General features: G+C 33.3%; 1 protein-coding gene across 1 annotated transcript in view; it reads left to right on the forward strand.

The window, feature by feature from the left end:
* The window catches only part of shot (dystonin-like protein short stop), a gene marked incomplete at its 5' end in the record, with an annotated part of 408663 nt that overhangs the window by 157102 nt on the left and 228185 nt on the right, over positions 1-23376 (forward strand). The window contains 11 exon segments of the mRNA XM_069827013.1: positions 5829-5932; positions 8852-9067; positions 10776-10906; positions 11167-11424; positions 12532-12736; positions 14142-14270; positions 16090-16329; positions 17391-17414; positions 18994-19235; positions 20556-20784; positions 22057-22326. Coding sequence (XP_069683114.1) covers positions 5829-5932; positions 8852-9067; positions 10776-10906; positions 11167-11424; positions 12532-12736; positions 14142-14270; positions 16090-16329; positions 17391-17414; positions 18994-19235; positions 20556-20784; positions 22057-22326 — 2048 coding nt within the window.

Consider the following 23376-nt stretch of genomic DNA (forward strand, 5'->3'; position numbering starts at 1 on the left):
TAGTTACAATTGTACCTAGGTATTTAACTTGTTTAATTTCAATTTCATCGTCTATAACAATATTCTCACTACTTTTAGTATTAATGGCCAAATATTCTGTCTTCTTATAATCCTTCTCCCTTCATAATTCCTTAAAAAACTTAAGTACGACACAATCAATATATAAATTAGTCACGGCCCATATATCGATACGTACTCTATCGATTATTTCAGCATTCGAGCTGGCGTATCTTTAATACATGTTTTTTTTTTTTTCCCACTATAACTTTTTCCTAGTTTTTGTTTTAAAAATCGAAAAAAGTGCGTTTATTACTCAGGTAAATACAGTACATCCATTCTTGACTAATTAATTTTTTTCCTACAAAAAATGTAATTTTTAGGAAGTTTTCATAGCAGGATTGTTATATAATCCACAATTTGAAAGATGAAGAGATTGGGTTTGCAGTAAAGAAATTTTATTTTTCACAGACATTTGATACCTTTATAAACATCAGGGGATTTCACATAAGGTATAAGGACAGGAGTGCAACATTTCTTTCGAAATGCCCATGGTTGCGAGTTCGATCCTGGGCCAGGTCGATGGCATTTAAGTATGCTTAAATGCGACAGGCTCATGTCAGTAGATTTACTGGCATGTAAAAGAACTTCTGTGGACAAAATTCCGGCATACCGGAGATGCTGATATAACCTCGGCAGTTGCGAACGTCGTTAAATAAAACACAAGCTTAACATTCTCTTTCGAAGACGTGTCCTTAAACTTCTGGTAGAACCTGTATATGATTTACTTTATTTTATGCAGGTATTCGTACCACCTTTTTCTGTAGTTTTCTAATGATGTATAGTTTACTCTGTACTTGCAGTTCTTTAGCTTCATTGAGTAGTCTATTTGTTTAATAACTAGAGATCTTTGTTCAGTTATTTAAATTTCAACTGGAGCAATAGTTCATGCTAATTTTATTGTTTGTCCTTCCAACAATTTGAGGCTTTATTGAAAATTCTGACATGGTTTTTCATTACGTTCAGAAATCTCAAGTCATTCGTGAGAATACACTTTTATTGTGTAAGCAATAGTGCGACAGCCCATGAAGGACCAAGGCTAACTGCTGGCTTCACCTCCACATGCCTCAGCAAATATAAACTATCATCCAACCAGTACAGATGTATCATTTGATCATTGTGTTGGTTCCACCTTCTATTATAGCTGGTTTCTGAAAGCAGATTTCACTGCCTAACGCAGCTCTGCAAGTTCATCATGATGCTAGGTGGGCACTGGTCCCACACACTGGTTCCCCATGAGAACTCGAATCAGCACTCATTCCGTAATGCAAGTCCAGGCATGGTGTCTTAGATGGTGCACTTTATAAAATTAAATTTTGGAATTATATACTGAATTGTGATTTACACTGTGAAAATAACTTTTAATGAAAGTATTTTATTAACCCAGTAATGATCATCAGACATCGGGTCCCTTACTTCAAAAGAAATAATTTTAACATGACTTGTTTCCAAGCTGTTATGTAAGCTTCTTGCTATATGCTGTTTTCTGCAGTTGTCAAGATCTAGGCTGTATTGCATTTCATTCTCATTTGACTTGTTTTAGAACCAGTTCCTCGTTCACTGCATTACTTCCTGTTCTTTGTATGCATGTCTAGAGTTCTTCAGACTATAGCATTTCACTTTACATTGTATGTTCCAGCTTTCCCTTCACTCTGTTGCAAGTTACTATCAAAATACTCTTAGATTTTAGTGATGCATGAAGTTCATATGACAGTTTAAACAACTGCTTGAAATTATTACAGTATGGTGGTATACAGTAATTTGACAGATCAAATGTAATATTAGGTTGCCAGTGTTAGTGAATAGTGAATTTTTCTCTGCTTACTAATTTGACCCACAACATGCTCCACCTTCGTCTAACCATTACTTACTAGGTAATCTTCCTTTACGTTTACAAGTCAATGTCCCTTTGGATATAGCTACGTTCATGAGTCACAGGTAGTTTGTTTCTATAATAAATTGCCTTCATTCCAGAAATGTTAACTACGACCTAATTTCGTAATTAACATCAGCTTGTCAAGTGTAACTTCGACTACTCAGAGGCGTCTCATTCCAGAATTTAATTTAATTTAATTTAACTAGCTAGCTAGTGAGCACAAATTAAAATTATAAAACAAAAATGTTTCTAGCCACTACCGTAAGAGCCAGGCTCGTGTACAGTGTGGTCTTAGCCAATAATATGACATAAAATTTACAAGGACAGTTTACTAAATACAGCAAATAACTTAATTCAAACCAATAAATAACACACAAGAGAAAAAAAGAAGAAAGAGAAAAAGAGAGAAAAACACATTTAATATAAATTGGCAATCAGACAGAAGCCAGTGATATTCAATAGAAACATGAATATAGTCGACAGAAATAAAAAGTAAAAAATAATTGATTAAATGGTGATCTTACTCGTGTTAATTGTGTAAGCATGTGCGGCTTACAGCTGTTTCGGTGCTTCTTCACACCATCCTCAGAGCCTACTAGATCTTGGCGTCATCTCGAACTTTGCTGCTCGTTGTGTGGGTGCGTTTGATTGTTGAAAAGTGTTGAAATGTGGTGTCAAATAGTGTGTGTGTTCTGAAATTGATCTGTGTGTTGAGAATTTGATCAGGGTGTGTTTTAGTGTGTCTTTATATTTCATATTGTTCTAGTGTGTTGAGTTTTTGGGTTGTATGTGTAGGATTTCCATGTCTGTATTTATGTTATTGTAAGTGTGGTTAGCATTAGTTATGTGTTCGGCATATGTAGCTGTATTGTGTCCTCTGGTTATTGCTTTAATGTGTTCTTTGTATCGAGTTTGGAATGATCTGCCTGTCTGTCCAATGTAGAAAGCAATAACCAGAGGACACAATACATCTACATATGCCGAACACATAACTAATGCTAACCACACATACAATAACATAAATACAGACATGGAAATCCTACACATACAACCCAAAAACCAAAAACTCAACACACTAGAACAATATGAAATATACAGACACACTAAAACACACACAGATCAATTTCAGAACACACACACTATTTGACACCACATGTCAACACTTTTCAACAATCAAATGTACCCACACAACGAGCAGCGAAGTTAGAGATGACGCTGAGATCTAGTAGGCTTTGAGGATGGTGTGAAGAAGCACCGAAACAGCTGTAAGCCGCACATGCTTACACAATTAACACGAGTAAGATCGCCATTTAATCAATTATCAAAATTATTTATTGTATTCCTAAATAAAAAGAATATTTTAAAAATTATTTTTTCTCCAATAGACGAACTTTTTATGTATATTTCTTTCAGAATACCTATAATTTTCGTCTAAGAGAACATATGTCATTCTATTTTCTTACGATATTCTGTCCAGTCATGTTTAATTCAAAATCCTGCTATCCACTTAAGCTGCTTAAAAGTGAGACTTTTTTCTACAGGCATTATTTTATAGATGAAAGTTTCTTTTTATTGGTTTCCATCTTTTTCTGTCTCTGATTGGGCGTAGGAAGAAAATACTGAGGATTGTAGCTGGAGGTGATGGAGCAAGACGGGTGGAGTGCATTTGGACACCTGACACTAGTTATACAACTTCCTCCCATTGTACACTTGTCAATATTAGCACTGTGTCTTGTAGTTCCTGTTCTAGACACACCTTAGGTTACAGTGGTTGGTTATTAATCAAACCATCGTTACAAGATATGAGCCATAAATAAAAAAAATAATGTAACTACGTCAGTGATTCCTGTCAGATGACTCCAGTGAAACTGTGTGTTAAAACTATTTACGAGATTCTGCTGTATAATGTCTGTTTGTTCATTACGTTGTCTGGAACAGTAAGCCTATATTCATTTTGTCTAAACATAGTCTAAAAATAGTCTCTAGACACACACCTTCATCTCACACAGCAGAAATAACTAAAATGCTCTCTCAATTAATATCACTCAATAAAAGAATTATATTCCAATGGATACCATCCCACTGTGGAATCCTGGGAAACGAGAATGCAGATGCTTTAGCAAAGAAGGGCAGCACTGCTACTTACAGACCTGTTACTAAATCTATGTATTACTCTGTGAAAAGATTTATTAAATCTACATATTTAGACTTCAACAAACAAAATTTGATAACACAATCCCAAGGGAAAAAATGGAACTCTCTGCATCAAAATCCACAGTTAATTCCCGATTTACCACGAAAATCGTCTGTAGCTGCATTTAGATTGGCAACAGGCCATGATTGTTTGGCCAAATACCTGCATAGAATTGGAATATATCAGTCCCCTAACTGCCCATTGTGCAACTCAAACCAAGAAATGGATTCGAACACCTCAAAATCTGTGCTTCAGTGGCTGGTCATGATAATATCTTTGAAAAATATTGGAGTGCGAGAGGTCAAATGACTTTATTGTCAAATGCCTGGCATTAGAAAACAACAACAACAACGTTGTCTGGAACAGTAGGCCTATATTCCTTTTGTCTGTACTTTTTTAAATTACTAATTATATTTTATTGCACCACTTTTATCTATCCTGATGATATGAATTCTATATCTGTGGTAGTTAGAATTAATTACACTCATTGGGTTTTTTCTGTACTGTGTACAATATAGTTAAGGGGCTACTTCACTACAAGATGACACCTTTTTCCCTAATCATTTCTTTTCAATCAAATTTTAAATAGCATATTTACTATGTAAAGGACTAACGAAATACAAATTTTGAACTTCCAAATGTTTTTTACTTTTGACTTATTATATATTATGTATATATTTAGAAATATATTCAAACCCAAGTTTTTAGTAGAAGATCTCAATTTTTAAGCTTCTCCTTCCCCCCCACCCCCACAAGACCTAGAGAAACATTTCAATGCATTAATTTTATTAAATATGTCATTTATTCACTTTCAAATTTTTTTTTTTTTAATAAAATTTTTGAAAATGTTTTTCCTATAGTTCATGAAAAAAAAAATGAATAAAATAAAGTAGCAACATTTGTTACAAAATAAATGCATAGAAACATTCAGCTATGGAATCTCATAAATATTTGCAGTAAAAATGTCATCCAGATTGATTAATATTTGGCAGAAAAAAGTTAGTGTATAATCAAGAAAAATGAACTTACGGAAAAATGGATTTGAAAGTAAAATCAATGTTTATGTAACACATACCTACTAAAATTCTCGTCCATTACATTTATGTAGTAACTTCAGGGATCCAACTTTAGAACCATTAGGAATGAGTTTCTTACCTTCTTTATTTAATGCTGTACTTGTTTTCCATGACTGAACGAAAACAGTCTAATAACTGAGGACTGTTAATTGAAAACTTTTTCTCTCTCCTTTACGTTGTTGTATCATTCTCTTTTCTTTTTTCCGTCTCCCTGTCTCTGTTTGTCTCTTTATCACACATGCATTCTTTCCCATGGTATGACAGTGAATATGAAGTTTTGTGAACCGCCATTGCATATGATAAGATATATCATCGGTTTACAAGCAAAACACAGTAAGTAAAAAATATTACTTCTGAGAAAAATGCGTATATAACATAGACCTGTATAATATGAATGTATAAACTTAGAATTGGAAGATTGAAATGTACTTAAAGAGAAACAACTTAGAAAAGAAGATAATATTTTGAGGATTCACTTTTGTCAGAAGAAGAATGCCTTTTTCTTAGAAGTAATATTTTTGATTTAATGTGTATTGTTTGTAAACCGATGATATACAACATTATTTTAACAAACAACGAATATTATATGAGATGCTAATGTTTTTGTATTTTTTTATTTTTACAGATGTTGATACCCCTGAACCGGACGAGAAGTCTCTCATCACGTACATTTCCTCTCTGTACGATGTCTTCCCAGAACCACCTCCCATTCACCCACTTTACGATCCCGTAAGTAACAAAAGAAAGTGTTTAAAAAATATGGCTATTGTAGAATGATGTATTTTTTCTTTACGTACAGTATGAGAAAAGAAAAATACAATTCTACGAGTTTGCATAGTACATTGTAGTAAATTTTCCCTTACCTGTGCATTGAAACATGTCAGTTGTCATTGTATAGCAGAAAAGCTTTTCACTGATAGGCACCAAAATTCGTTGTCAGGCAGATGGTGTTTTATTTATGTTGCGTAAAACTGTGGGACACGATTTCTCTGATTACTTAAGTTTCCCTTACCATCCTGATTCAGTCATCGCTCCATTTCACGGTCTTGTTGTCTTTGAATAGCTTCTGTGGTTGAAGTGGAGTTACAGAAAGCATAACCAATTCAATTCTCTAGAAACTTTTCATTCAAAATAAATAGGCTATATATTATTGGAAACATTAATATTTAAAAGTGTCTGAATTAGGTTGGTAGTTCTTTTATTTGAAATTAATTCTGAACTATTGAGGTTATTAATATACATGGAGGTGTTGTGGTAATGTTGAAGCAATGATAGAATGGGAATAGCAGAGAAATCAAAGCAGTTCGAAAAATTTGCTCCAGTGATATTTTTGTTGGTAATAAAAATCTCACGCATTTACTGGAGATTGTTGTATGATTCCTTTGATAAGCATTTCAACAATACTAAGCTATGGTTGCAGCAATACTTGAATTTCCTGAATATTCACAAAAATCACATATAACTAGAGGACACTTGCACTGTGAGGCATAACTATTAAGAAATCATCCAGAGATTGTTTCAACTGCCATGTTCACATTTATAAGATGATATAGTTTTGTGGACTTCCGGATCTTCCAGACATAGAGACAAAATTCAAAATTCTGCTCTTAAAGCTCTAAATCAACTACATGAATGGAATACATCAAATTTGATGACACTCAATTTAAGCAAAAGTAACTACCAAATATTTTCACTCGGTAAAAAAGAAAGAGAATTCAATATCCAATACAATGGCCAACACCTTCCTAGGACTTATGAATCCAAATATCTTGGAGTTATTTTCGATAGTAAGTTAACATGGAGCAACCATTTGAAATACATTTCTGAAAAAGCTCGTAAAAGATTCTCCCTTCTAAAAAGACTAGCAGGAAAGAAATGGGGAGTCGACCTGGTTGGCAAGTTGGTATAGCGCTGGCCTTCTATGCCCAAGGTTGCGGGTTCGATCCCGGGCCAGGTCGATGGCATTTAAGTGTGCTTAAATGTGACAGGCTTATGTCAATAGATTTACTGGCATGTAAAAGAACTCCTGCGGGACAAAATTCCGGCACATCCGGCAACGCTGATATAACCTCTGCAGTTGCGAGCGTCGTTAAATAAAACATAACTTTAATAAGAAATGGGGATGCTCTAGGAATACTTTAAACACTACATACAAAATGTTTATACAGCCAGTGCTGACATACTGCGGAGAAATTTTAATTACTTCACCTTTCATAAATGACATAGAATATGTTCAAAACCAAGCTCTCAGACTCATTACTGGTGGAATCAAAACAATGCCAATAGATTCTATGAGATTCCTCACTAATATTAACAGCATCAAAATGACAATAGAAAAAAAAGCACTGATTCAATATGAAAAACTTATCAGATTACCAGGAAACAATTGGCATTCATACAGTCCTCTCTGTAGATTGAAAACTCAAAAAAGTTTCATATCCATTGTTCAAGAATTAAAACAGAAAATCAATATCCCGAATTTAAAAGAAAACTTACAAATTAAAGCAAACCCTTTAACTCTATTAAATATAGAATATAATCTAAATTTAACAGAAGAAATACTGAAATCAGAAGTAAACGCTGAAATACTAAAACAATTGTCTTTAGAGACAATTAATGTTAGGTACCCTCCACAAAACTGGCTTCATTTATACACCGACGGATCCTTGATCTCTAGAGAACAAGGTGCCGGTGCAGGTGTTACGTGCTGTCTCTTCTCACTTTATAGATCTCTTGGATACGGAACAACAAGTTTCGATGGTGAAATCATTGCAATATGTGAATGTCTCAGGAATCTTCTATGCCACATCAATAAATTTAGGAATGCAGTTATATTGTCAGACTCCAAAGCAGCTATTCTATCATGATTGCCATGATTGTTTGGCCAAACACCTGCATAGAATTGGAATATATCAGTCCCCTAACTGCCCATTGTGCAACTCAAACCAATAAATGGATTCGGAACATCTCAAAATCTGTGCTTCAGTGGCTAGTCATGATAATATCTTTGAAAAACGCCTGGCATTAGAAAACAACAACAAACAACAACATTTATAAGATCTGCATCCAATTTATTTGAAATCTGATCTCTGACTGGATGATAATGTACACATTTCGAATATTATGTTAATCCATTTCAGACTTAATTGTAGTAACTTTATGAGATTCACTGTAACGTTTTTAAGTTGTGTTATATAAAAACTTCAATTTCAATACAGACTCTACTCATTCTCATAATGTACCGGTACTCTGCAATGTTTAACATACAGTACCTTGGAGTTTGTCTTATGCAATGGTTTCTTTTTGTTTTCTGGATTTTGATAAGAATGACTGTGAATTATGGAGAAATGATAGAATGATGGAAACAGAAATATACTATTCTGAGTAAATCTGCCCAAATACTATTATTGTCCACCAAAAATTCGACTTTGACTTGCTGGAATTTGAAGCTGGGTCTTTGGCATTGAAAGAAAACGCAGCAGTATTTAGCTAATGGTGTATGACCATATTAATGTGATATTCTCTGAAGATCAGAATATATCTTAGAGTATATAATTTGTGTCTTTTATACATTTCCTTTCGTATTTAAGAACTTGAAGATATTTTAATTGTTTAACCTTCTAACATGAGTGCATTTAATCTCGCAAGGAATCACAGCAACGAACATCAGAATACCGAGACATTGCAAGCTCCCTTCATTTGTGGATGAGGGAAAAGCTGTCAATCATGCTAGACCGAACGTTCCCGAACACACTTATCGAAATGAAGAAACTTGCTGCCGAATCGAGTCGCTTCAGGACAGACGAGGTTCCACCTCGCCAGAAGGACAAACAGAGACTCACACACTTTTTCCGAGAATTAGAGGTAAGTGTCACAAAACTTGGAAACAAGGAAGTTGCTTATTTAGTTACTAAAACAAAATAAATTCTGGAAAGAATTATACTTTTGTTGTTCATTTTATTAAGAGGAACTTAGGTACTTTTATGGCTGCTGTCACATATCTTTTTCATTCACCATCACATTCTTTCATGTTCACATTTGCGAGAATTTTCATTTTAGGCCTATATCGTATCATACATTTTGTTTTAATTGCCTCGGTATAACTGCTTTATTTTAGAAATGAAATACATAATATTTTTGCATGAGATTAAAAAGACAATTTCTGGCTTTTGCCATAATCGTCTCTTTTCATTTTGTTTCCCCCTTCTTCAAAGGAACATAAGATACTTTTTTTAATGACTTTTTTTTTTTTGTTTCGCGAAATACTGTAGGCTTATATAATAATGGTATAACATACGTTTACATTTTAAATTGGTTTTTAAAGGAATTTGGCTTACTTTTCATCGAAATTTTCTTTCATCATGTGAAAATCTAAGAAGTATTATACATCAAACATATATTCAAAGTCTACAGAAAACCCACAACAACACACATACACAACACATCCAGCCACCCAACACAACACAAACAAGCTGCATTCCGAACAATGGTACACAGACTACTCAACATACCAATGAACCAACAGGATTACAAAGAGGAGCTAAACACAATCGAGTACATAGCACAAGAAAACGGATACAACCCCAACGTAATAGACAACATAATACGAAAGACAAAACATAATCACAAAAAACATAAGAATGCAACACAAACACAAGAACACAAAAAATACATCACACTAACATATGAAAACAAAAACACACACAAGATTGCAACCTCATTCAAGAAATTAAATTACAACATCACATACAGAACAAATAACACTCTACAAAAACATCTCAACACACAAACAAACAAATACAACCACACAGGCGTAAACAAACTCAAATGTAACACCTGCAACAACTTCTACATAGGACAGACAGATAGATCATTTCAAACACGTTACAAAGAACACATCACAGCCATAACAAAATTGCAGAACACTTCCACATATGCAGAACACATCACAAATGCTAACCACACCTACAGAGACATCAACACAGACATGGAAATTCTACACATCCAATCAAAAAGCCAGAAAGTAAACACACTAGAACAATATGAAATATACAGACACACAAAAACACACCCAAATGAAATTCTCAACACACAACTCAATTTCAGAACACACACACTCTTTGACTCCACATTACACTATACAAACACACCCCCACAGGAAACACAAACAAAAGGCGCCAAGACCAGCAACAACCAGTTCTGAAGAAGACCAATAACAGGTCGAAACATGTTAACCAGGTACGATAGAATTTAACACGAGAAAGACATATAATACATATTCCGAAGTAAGAAGTATTATTGATAATTTATTACCGTAGTGGAAATTGTGGAATCACCCAGAACCTACATAGATATTGTAAAAATGTTTAATCATTTAAAAAAACAATGAAGCTATTAAAACAATTTCCAATTTTATGAACTAGCTACCATGTTACAGGAATGACAAATGAGTTATAAAAAAAAATAATAATAATTCGTTGAAAGTAAGAAGAAATAAACACCATTCATTTGTGGAATTCATTGTTTTCATACTTCACATGCATATGCTAATGCGCGTTAATTTTTTTTACAGAGATATTTTGAGGCTGTTGGTGAAGTAGATTTAGAACCAGAGTTGCATATCGATTTATTGGACAAGAACTGGACGAGGCTTATGATGGCTCACCAGGAGCGAGATCATGCAATCCTGGAAGAGATTAAAAGGTAAAATATTTGTACTATAATGCAACTTACCTCCTATGAATCTCACTACATAATTTATATATGATTTTGCTCTTTCCTGTCTGCATAAACTGTTGTTCACTCTTTTGAAATGGGAACTCATTTTATTCGCTCCATCCTGATGATATTCTGTGTTTGTTTCAACACAATTGAAATCAATAACTGGATATTAACTATTTGTATGTAATATTCTTTGTTATTAAAGTGTTAGACATTGTCATTGTGGAAACTTTTTATTTCAGACTGGAACGCTTGCAGCGTTTGGCAGAAAAAGTGCATAGGGAAATGAAGCAGGTGGATTCTCGGCTAGAAGAACTGGAGCAGAGGGTGGAGGACGAAGCTCGTCGATTAGATCGCCTGCATCCACTGGATGCTAAGCACAATGTGGATCTTCTGGAACAGGATATCAGGCTCACAGAGGACAGCATCAACAGCTTATTTGGAGATGTGCAAAGCCTCAGGGATGGACGATACCCTCAAGCACCTGACCTTTACAAGAGGTGGGGGTCTGTTTGATACTAGTCTGTTCATTAACATCCTTTATATGTTTCTATTTCTTATTTCTCTTCTTTTTTCATTCTTACGTCTTTTCCTTTTGCTCTTTCTCCTTCTGTATTTCTAAATCTCCTTTTCTTCTTCTTTTCTTCATCTCAGATTCTCGTTAAATTACTGGTATCTAACAATACGAAACAAATTAATATTAAATGATATCGGTACATTGTACAGCAGCTTTGAAGTGCCATTGTAAAACTTGTTACTAAAAATTCCATCTTCGACTTTACAGCATTCGAACCATAATTTGTTGTGTAGACACTTGATATATTCGTCGTTTGGGTAACAGTATTTGAAGTTTGTATTTTTTTTTATTATTATCCAATTTAATAAACCCTATTTCACCCTGAGGTATATTAGGGTTATAATTGGCATAAAAATACATATTTTATAACCAATAAACAATAGTAAAGTAATAGTATAAAATAGTGGTCACAGTTACAATTCACATGAATTATGTAGAAGAATGCACATTAGTGAAAGAATGGCTCCTGTTAAAGATTAATGAGATGTTTGAGGAATAATCAATGTAAAAGATATACAAGAATGTCTAACCGTTTCAGAGTAAATCACGATCTTAAAAAGATAATCAATAGTAGATTAATAAAACAAAGTTTCACTTTCACTTTCAAATTAATACTTAATTCATGAACAATGAAACAGTTAAGAGTAATAAAGGGATATTACAAGCAATGATTTACGGTTACAAGTTACATACATGATTCAGGAACAATTACAATCATTAAAATATAACACAAGTAATGACTTACAACTAACCAATACCGAAATTCTTGAAGGGCAATATATAATGGTAGAGGCAATACAAAATATTTAAAAACAAATGTAATCAGCACAATAAAGGAATAGTAGAAAAAATGACTTAAGATTACAAATTAAACACATTCTTTTTAAAGCGATAGGTAACAACAAAGAGATACTAATAACAATACACTGGCTGTAGTTACAGATTAAACACATGAAGTTTGTATTTGTAAAATAGTAAAATTGACTTCAGTTTGAATCTGTAGTTTGAATGTCTCAATTTGATTTTGCAGAGTACAGAAATTGCACCAACGCTGGGTAGCTCTGAGATCACTGCTGCACTCAAAGCTGATCACTCCACTTGCCTCCATCTCATTCCCTGTGGAGGAGCGGACAGTAACGCGCCAGACACGCACTGTAATGGAAACTCGATTGGTTGAAACAAACATCCACTTCCGCCAGCTTCAGGAATGTACTGAATGGTGTCGCAATAAATTGGTGAGTCATTACGTTTTTAATTAGTTTCTTTATTTCTTTCTTTATATTCTTTTTGCAGCTGATGTACAATCTGTTTACGTATTTTCATGCTCTGTAGATTTTGGGAAGCTTTTTTTTTTTATATTGTTTGTTTCGATTGGTTACAGAATGATATCTTATACATTTGCTATACAATAATGCTACCCTTCTTTATTTTAATCAGATTTGTTGACCAATTTACATTGCGTTTGTTAATCAATTGTCGTGTTAAAAGTAAACATTTATTAAATCTACATACTTAGACTTCAACAAACAAAATTTGATAACACAATCTCAAGGGAAAAAATGGAACTCTCTGCATCATAATCCACAGTTAATTCCCGATTTACCACGAAAATCGTCTGTAGCTGCATTTAGATTGGCAACAGGCCATGATTGTTTGGCCAAACACCTGCATAGAATTGGAATATATCAGTCCCCTAACTGTCCACTGTGCAACTCAAACCAAGAAATGGATTCGGAACACCTCAAAATCTGTACTTCAGTGGCTGGTCATGATAATATCTTTGAAAAATATTGGAGTGCAAGAGGTCAAATGACTTTATTGTCAAACTACTCTTTCATCGTATGATGACGCAGAATATCTGCATGGAAATATCATATGTACTTCGGTACATTAAAATAATATATATTATTGTCAAACGCCTGACATTAGAAAACAACAAACAACAACAACATTTATCGTAAATATCACTGTTATAGTTATTTTTTTAATGTAAATCATTGATGCTCATAGACATACTTCTTAATACAGTTTTTAATATTTGAAGATTGTATGACGAATCATGTTACATTTGTGGAATATATCTTCTTAGTTATTAGTAGACCTATTAAGTAGTGAAATACCATATTTTAGCATACTGGTACTTAATTAATATGCTTCCATTAATACAAAATATTGAATTTATAGTACCGTCAAATGGGCAAACTTGGAACAGTGTTAAACTTGGAACATTATCATAGAGTAGTTTCGTTTTGTCACAGTAACACGAAACTGTAATAGAACCAATGTGCTGCACAACAAAGTAACAAGTGAAGATTATGTTGTCACTGTGACAAAACGAAAATATCCTATGATAATGTTCCAAGTTAAACACTGTTCCAAGTTTGCCCATTTGACGGTAGTTCAGTAATGTTTGAAAAACAAGATAGGACTATTGTTGATCATGCTTCTGTTCGAGATAAATAAAAGTTACATAAACAGTTCTGAGTTTATTTATAAATTGATTAGTTCAAAGCTAATTGGAAATTACTGTGTGTCTGTTGGGTGATACTTTTAGATTAGATTTTCTTTAGTTCGAAATAAATGGTGCCAGTACTGTACTTATTTATTCTTAAAATATATGATTTTAAATTTTGTTTATAGAAACAACTACAGGATGCCGAATATGGGTCTGACCTTCCAAGTGTTCAGAATGAACTAGATATACATCAGAGAGAACATAAGAACATTGAACAATTCAATACCCGAGTGGAACACTGTGTTTCAGCAAAGGTGAGCGCATGAAGATTTTTTGCATCTCTAGGAATGTTACAGAAGTTCTTAAGTTCTCACACTGTTTCTTGTAATGTTTTTCAGCAATATTCAGTGACATATTGTAAAGAAGTATGGAAGAGTGAAAATTACTTTTTATTTTTATGTTACGTAGTATATACTGGTAACGAGAAAGCATTTTGATGTTGTAGAAGAACTTAGTTTCGATGTTTTCACGTAAATGCATGTTTATATTAACCCTGATACCAAAGTAATTGTTTTTATCATGCTGGCTACCTGTTTGTGTTTTTTTCTGTTTCTCTTTTTTCTTCACATTGTCATTGAGGGAGTCTCGATGTTGAACTCAAGGGGAAAAATACATGGAACTTCTAAGATTGTGAGAAATTAATGCACAACATCCCAAAGGATATACCAGCATGTAAATCATAGTACAAGACAAACATAACAATTTTCTTGCTCAATTGAAGCGTTTACATTGTTAACTATCCGAATATTTTATTATATAAATTTGGAAAGAATAGTAGGCTTATTAATATCTGGGGTTCATATTTAAATTAATTGCTGAGGTTATGTTTTCCAAAATTATTAAATAGAACTACTGATCTTTCGGGGAATATTTGATATACTCGTACATTCATCTTACACTGGTTTTCATTATTGTGGACCTATTGAATTGTTAGGTTACACACAGTCTTATTTTATAGTGATACAAATCTATAATGAACATTCATACCAGTACTGGTATTCAGTTTCTTTTTTGGTGTATTAGTTAACAATGTGCAATCTTTTGCAACTGTGGAAATAGGAAATGTTGGACTTCTATGATACAATGTCCATAAATACGGGATTTTGGGTCATTCTGTACCAGGTCCATATGGGACAAGTTAGTTTCCCATATAATTTGAAGTAGTGTAAAATGGGGCCGAGACGTAGATGGGAGGATAATATTAAAATGGATTTGAGGGAGGTGGGATATGATAATAGAGACTGGATTAATCTTGCACAGGATAGGGATCGATGGCGGGCTTATGTGAGGGCGGCAATGAACCTCCGGGTTCCTTAAAAGCCATTTGTAAGTGTAAAATGGGGTGAATAGGGATGCATGGGTGGAGAGGGACGAATTTTTACTAATTTTTTATTTGTTTGTCTCAAATATTAAATAGAATAATAAGAGTGTTTATTTGTTCACTTGTTATGAATAAAAACATAAAGACAAATAAATAAGAAATAGTACAAATTCGTCTCTATTTACCCTATTTTACAGTATCTGAAAACCCTAATTATATATATATATATATATATATATATATATATATATATCAACAAGTCAATTCATCCATGAAGTATGCGTTTATATTATAATAATTTTCATTGCAAGTAACAACTTTGTTGTAAATGTATGATGAGTTTTTTCAAAATTGGCAAAAACAGTTTTCTTCCTAATTTTTTTAACCTAAAAGTAATTGGTGACAAATTAAACAGCAAAGGTCAAATGTCTTGAGAAATGTCTCATTTAGAACATTGATGTCTCCAATAGAAAACTCCTTCAAACAGAATTTTAATTCTTGAATATATCTACAAATTCTACATCACATCTTCTTCTCCAAGAAACCAACTCAGTGAGATTCTTAATTCAGACATTCTAAGGAGAAAAACTGTAAGCATTCTTGGAGTTTGGCTCAGGCTCTAGAGTATTTGACTCTGTAAAGACAAGCGAACAAGAAAACAAGTAAAGAGATGTTACTAATTCAGTTGTTTTCAGCTGAGAAATTTTAGTGTTTAAATTTGGCATTCGATTATGTGCTTTTATTTTTTGCAGAATAACTTCCATGGTGAAGAACTTCAGTTATACACACAGCATCTCAGTCAGTTACAGAAAACTTACACTGAATTACTTGTGACATCCAATAAGAGACTTTCAGACTTGGAAACACTGCAAGATTTCCTGCAATCAGCAACAAATGAACTCATTTGGCTCAACGAGAAGGAAGAAGTTGAAGTGTCACGAGACTGGAGTGACAAGAATCTCAATATTCCCGCCATTGAACAGTACTATGAGGTAAGGTGTACTGTTTGTCACTAGTTATGCTGCTAAAGGAACTCTGTTATTGTGATGCTTTTATGTAGAAAAACAAATATGTATTATACTAATAGCATAGTTTTGGTCTCTTTGTGCATCTCTCTGTAAAATAGTGAGAGAAATAAGGACTTCTCTCCATTAAAACCTGCGTTTTTTATTGTGTTGAAACCAACATGAATGGTTCTTACCTGTAACTTAAGCTTAAGTTACTTAATTCTTTAAACTTAGCCAAAGTTATTCCTAAAGTTGAATTTGCAATGCACAGTTGCCATGAATCTGAAGTTCGTGGGTTCATACCAGACAGTTAGTAAAAAATTTCTAAGGGAAGATGAAAATTTTTAGCAGGCTTGCTTCAGAAAGAAAGTATAACTACTAGGTTTTGTGTCATACATTTATGGTACAGAAAAGATTTCCGACCTAGGCAATATTTGCAACTAGTTTATTTCCTGTCTCACAAACTTCTGTGCTTATGAGTAAATAGATGTCTCTGTAGGCCAACGTCACTATTTAGACTGCATATGATTCTACAGGAGAAGTTTCTTGAAACTTGAGGAAGGCTTCTGATAGACAAAGTGGGAAACAGTAGAAAAAATTGAGACACAATAGATCTTCAAAGGCAGCAAACATTTAAGGGACTTAACGGAAGGCCAACATTATAAATTAATGTATGTAGTTTCAATCCAGTGTGATAAATTGAAGGGAAGTGGGAAGATCTTGACAGTCGCATAATGAAATATCAGAAAATGAAGAGTATAACTAACACATGCTGAATATCTTCGAAAACCTTGAAGGTTATCTTAAAGACAATTTTATCTGTTCCAAATTTTTTCGTGACAGTAGATAAACATTCGTAGTTATTCGTAACTTAGAATATTCTCATGTTTTAAATCTTTGTAAGTAACTCGGATAGGCTAGTTTTTAAAGGAAATGAATATTATTATGTGGAAATTTCGTAAAAAGCATGATTTTGTTATTATATACGGAATTTGTGATGCCATTTTTGTGTAGATAATTACATGCCATTTTATTTCCATGCCCAGAAATCATTTGGATCAGGCTGTGAGGTTTGTATAATTTAGATGATGTTTGCACTTGAAACGAAATCCTTTTTACTTCAACATTCCTGCTTGTTTTCTGTGTGCTTTAGTGTTAGTGTGCTGTATCACCCTTTCTTCTTCTTGTGTTAGTGTAAATTTATAATCACATGTACAGCAAATGAAACTGAAGATCGCACATTGTCCACATTTGATCAATGGTAATATTACCTACATTAACAAAAATCAAGACATAATAAACTCACTTGTATTAGTTTTTAATGTCTTAATTTGTAATCTTAAATTGACACATCTGTGTTCAAAATTATTCCAGATGTAAGCTCTGCCCGAACTTCACTCCATGCTAGCATTTATTTTCCATTTATATTAAAAAAAAAATATTGCAGCACGAGATTTTATCTCCATTTAAATTATTTTAGATGAAAAAAGTAGCAAAAAATTTATCTTGCCTGATTTTAAACCATAGGCCTATGTTCATCTTGATTATTTTTTAGGTTACTTAGCTTGTTTTAAAGGCAGTGATTTTTATAAACAAGGAAAACAATATTTGTTCTTCTATTTATTTTGTATATAGGCCTAAAGTATTTCAAATTTAACCAACTGAAAATTGGAGAATCATTGTTGGTTTTTAATGAATTCTTGTGTAAGGCTTCACATGTGGATATGAAATACCTACTGCACTATCAATGTGAGTTTTGATTTTGTGAATTAATACTACATGTAAAATCAAGAGTTTGATTAATTTTCCCTATATCTAATATTTTCTTCCACTTCATAAATTTATAAATGTTTAGAAACTAGAACACGGATGTTTTATCTTTTCTTTTTATCTTTATGTCAATTCAGATAGGTGCTTTACATTGTTCAAACCCTAGATCATTTTGTAAATGATACAAATGATTTTTATTTCAAAATTACAGAATTTTAGTACCTTTTGATAATCGAAATAAGCTTTGCAAGTTTAAAACAACTTTCGTTTATAGTCTTTTGCTTTTTGCCACCTATTCAATAGCATAACTTTCGCTTTTATAAACATTTACATTTATCACAAAGAATTTTGTTCAGAATTGCCATTCATAAAACATTAATTTAAGACCAAAGTGGTTTTAAGTTTGTAACTATGTGTGTTAAAAAAAGTACTAGTAATTGATATTTCATGTATAGGAACAAAACATGTAATTACATAAAATCCGGGCTCTAGTTATATTATAGAGTTTTATTTCACCAATACGAATTTAGTCAAGGGTAGTGGCTTTTGAAGAATGATACAATCCTTAGCACAGCTTCTTTTGTAAGAGAAATGAAATTAGGGTCATTTTGTACAATGGAAAAAAACAAAAGAATTCTGTCTCTGAATGAGAAGACTCCAGGAGAAATTTACGAATAGTTTCTCAACCATGTCAAAATTGTGATTAATTCTTTCTTATTTATTAAGACACAATTCATTCACAACTGCAAGTGAGAAGCATAAAATCAATGATCACGTTGAGCAAAATGAGCTTCTGTTAAATTGATATCCGGAGAACTTTTTTCACTCTGTTTAATATTCAATATGTTTTGGAAATTATACTGATTGCTTATTTTTCAGTCTCTGATGAGTGATTTGGAGAAGCGTGAGATACAATTCAGTGCTGTCCAAGATCGAGGAGAGTCTCTTGTTCTACAACACCACCCAGCTGCGAAGTGTATTGAGGCTTACATGGCCGCCATGCAGACACAATGGGCGTGGCTTCTTCAGCTCACACTATGTCTGGAGACACATCTCAAACATGCTTCCATTTACCATCAGTTTTACCGGGAAGTGCGCGAGGCTGAAACTTGGATCACAAAGTATGTATTTGATGCAGATAGAAAACTTTTCTTTGAATAAAAGCTAACTAGAATTTTACTTCACAGAGAAATACGTAGTATATTTTATTGAATATTTTAATATGGTATTCATTTGAAATATATCTATTAATCTCCTTTGAGTTTTTGTAGCATGATTTGTCTGTTTAAAAGATATCTATTAATCTCGTTTGGGTTTTTATAGCATGATAGTCTGTTTGAAAGACATCTATTAATCTCTTTTGGGTTTTTATAGCAGGATGGTCTGTTTGAAAGATATCTATAATCGCCTTTGGGATTTTACAGCAGGATGTCTGTTTGAAAAATATCTATTAACCTGGGTTTTTGTAGCATGATGGTCTGTTTGAAAAAATATCTATTAATCTATTAATCTCTTTTGGGTTTTTATAGCAGGATGGTCTGTTTGAAAGATATCTATAATCTCCTTTGGGATTTTACAGCAGGATATCTGTTTAAAAAATATCTATTAATCTGGGTTTTTGTAGCATGATGGTCTGTTTGAAAAAAATATCTATTAATCTCCTTTGGGTTTTTATAGCATGATGGTCTCAATTAATCTCCTTTGGGTTTTTATAGCAAGATGGTCTGTTTGAAAAATATCTTGTAATATCCTTTGGGTTTTTGTAGCATGATGGTCTGTTTGAAAAATATCTATTAATCTCCTTTGGGTTTTTGTAGTATGATAGTATGTTTGAAAGATATACATTAATCTCTTTTGGCCACTTGTAAAGTGGGATGAATAACCCAATAATGACAAGTTAGTACCCTGCCATTGGACACAAAAATTATCACAGTTGACTTCAGTCAAAACTTTCATCCATACAGAATTTTGTTGTGATGGAAGCTGTGCTAATGGTAATGAAAATGATGTAGTAGAAGAGATTTTATTTTTATGCAAATATTTTCATCATCTTTTCCTCTTTTTTTTCTCCAATATGTTTTGTGATTATTATTTTAATGTTTTCTTATTGAGTTGATACATTTTTCTTTGTCCCCTAAGCAAGGCAATTTTCTAAATACTGGTAACTTATTTTTTGTTTGTTTTAAAGTACAGTACTAGGAGAAGTATTAAATTACTCTGTAGCAACTTTGTACTTTCATTCTTTCAGCAGGCAAAACAGAGGCAATTTCAGCACAGGATTAGACTTGAACATAATTCTATTATGCTCTCAACTTTAGTTAGCCTACATTTCTTTTAAAAAAATTATAATATCATCTAGGTTTTATATATAAGATGTTCAATGTGTTCAATTCTGTTTATGTTTAAATGTAACATTCTAAATTTTAATTCCATTATTACAGGCGTGATGAAATCATGAACACACTCTACAGCCAGTCTGATTTCACACTGGATGAAGGTGAACGTCTGCTTCGTGGCATGCAGGAGCTTCGAGAAGAATTAAATCATTATGGAGATGTTGTGCAGGGATTGTCGGAGAGGTGTAAAGAGATTGTGCCACTGAAGCAGCGAAGACAACCTGTGACAAGACCTCTGCAAGTGTTAGCCATTTGTGCCTACAAACAAGTAAACGTGAGTGTTTTAATTTTTTTAATCATTTCAATGTACAAGTAATTCAGCAAATTTTTTTCTTACGTTTAATGCTATTGAGTTATTTACAAATCTGAAGGGGAGAAAACTTGGTCTTTTTACATCTTTTGTGTGCGTGCACTTACATGCATGTCATGTTTAAAACAGTTACTATTGTTATTCTAAGATTCAAATTGTTATAGCAAGGTAATTTTTGAAAATTGGTTCTGTGTGAATATGAATCTATATATCGTCGTTGTTCCTGCAATAACTCCTATGTGCAGAATATACAATTTTTCAGTAGGAAGAAAAAATACATTTATTCATTCTATGGCAGTGGTACCGGTACATAGGCGATTTTGAATTCTTACATTTCCGAAAGAAAGAAATATAATTAGATATTCCTATATCTAATTATACTGGGTGTTCATTTCAAAGTGTGTCATGACGTCACTGTTGTTGGGTCACCGATTTGAAGCGAGTTTCAGCTTATATGTTAGAGAAGTTGCCTATTATTTAAGGCGTTCTTCAATCTGAACTTGAGAACGTGTACGGTATAACTTGAACGTCGTAGCAACAGATGGCGGTCTGTACGGTCTGTGTGCTACCATAACCTCTTTCGAACTGTGTTTTGTGCCGGCAAGTCGTACGCAGGGTATTTGTTATCATCAGTTGCGTACGGTAACATTCCACAACACAAATCAAATGCTCCGTGTCCATGTTGACCGTCGAAGTTAATGTCAACAAATACGTAAGTAATCGTCTTAACCCTCTCCCCATATCCCGACAGTACGTATTTCCAAACAGTTCACATTCCTACCACTACCGGCGTTACCGTACGTATCGGTGCGTACTCTTCAGAATGAACGCCGTACTAGCTAGGCAACTTCTCTGCCTCCTAGGTTATACACCTCTGCGGAAGTGTAGGAAGATTGAATTCTCTAGGCTCATCGGCTAGCCACATGACGGCATACAGCAATCCATGACACACTTTGAACACCCAGTATTTCTTTCTTTCAATATATGCTGTATCACTATTTAAGTTATTTAATAGAGCAAAAATCTGAAAATCGATAAATGTGTCACATAGGAGTTATTGTAGTGATGTAACCTCAATTACGGTACCGATATATAACATTGTTTTTATACATTTTGTAATATTATGTGAAGACTTTTATGCAGAATTCGATAACTTTATTTCAGAATAGTAATAATGTCGTATAATCCTTTTGCTAAAATTGTATTTTAAATCAGAAATATTTATTGTTTGAACAGATTGTGATTGAAAAGGGCGAGCAGTGTGTTCTTCATGACAATTCCGGCCGTGTGAAATGGAGAGTTGCTAATTCGTCAGGAGTTGAGAGTACAGTTCCTGGAGCATGTTTCCTCGTACCTCCACCTGACAAGGAAGCTATTGACGCTGTTGACAGACTGAAGAGGCAGTTCGACCGCTCCATAGCTCTCTGGCAGAAGAAGCAGCTCCGGATGAGGCAGAATATGATCTTTGCCACAATTAAAGTCGTGAAGAGTTGGGATTTAGCTCAGGTAATTTAATTATTTTTCTACAAAATAAAGTCGAAAATACTCTTGCCAACATTGAGTAGTAAAAAATCGACATTTAATTTTGATCTATGTAATGAAATCTCAAGGAAATATGACTTAGCCACCTGTGTAGCTTAGTCAGGTACGGTAATCTATGACGAATTCTCGGCCTCTTTTCGCCAAATATCTTCTTGCTATCACCAATTCCATGAGGCTAAATAACCTAGTAGTTGAGACTGCGTCGTTAAATAACCAAGTAAAAAAGAAACGTGACTTAAGTTTCATAAAACTAGTGCAGAAGCTATAGAAATACTGAAAATTGAAGTTCGAAAATTCGAAATCACAATACTCATTTTTTCAGTGTTATCTTCTGCATTGTCGTCGTAGCTCCTATAGAAATCTAAAATAGGATTGCTGCACTGAAGTTTGTAATCTACAGTTACTCTTTGTATTTGTTACTCTATGTAAGAGATGTCAATTTTCTTTGTCCCTTCGATTTCACATTTTAATGAAATTAAATTACACTATTCATAAGAAGGAAAAAGGATACACCAACACATTTCAGATTAAGTAATATTTCTTAACAACGTCATTTCACATTTGTGCCATATTGTTCAAAATTAAATAACTTTTTTGAAAAGTTAGCCTTGGGCCGAAATGTGAACAAGATTATTTTCGAATCAGTTGTGGACAAGAGATAACTTTTGTTGCTCCCTTGCATGCATAATGGATCACTCTGTATAATATTGACATACAAGATAGTGCATCTTCTAATTCTATTAGTAGATATTGAATAATATAGCTGTCTTTGTAAATCAAATTAGTATTTTAATGTAGCACGTCGAAGATATTTTGAAATTTTGGTATACAACAGGTTATGGCTTTTTACATTTATTCGTAAGAGGTGTATGTTGACAAGGTTCTTGAAAATTCCTTTATATAAACATAAAAGGAATGCGTAGGGGAATGGAAACTTTCTTAGACAGAAAGTCATTTGCGTTTGCGCAAATTTTAGAGATATTATAATATCCATTGCTTCCTGTAGACTTAAGA

This window comes from Periplaneta americana, chromosome 5 (genome assembly GCF_040183065.1).
Source record: "Periplaneta americana isolate PAMFEO1 chromosome 5, P.americana_PAMFEO1_priV1, whole genome shotgun sequence".
Lineage (NCBI taxonomy): Eukaryota > Metazoa > Arthropoda > Insecta > Blattodea > Blattidae > Periplaneta > Periplaneta americana.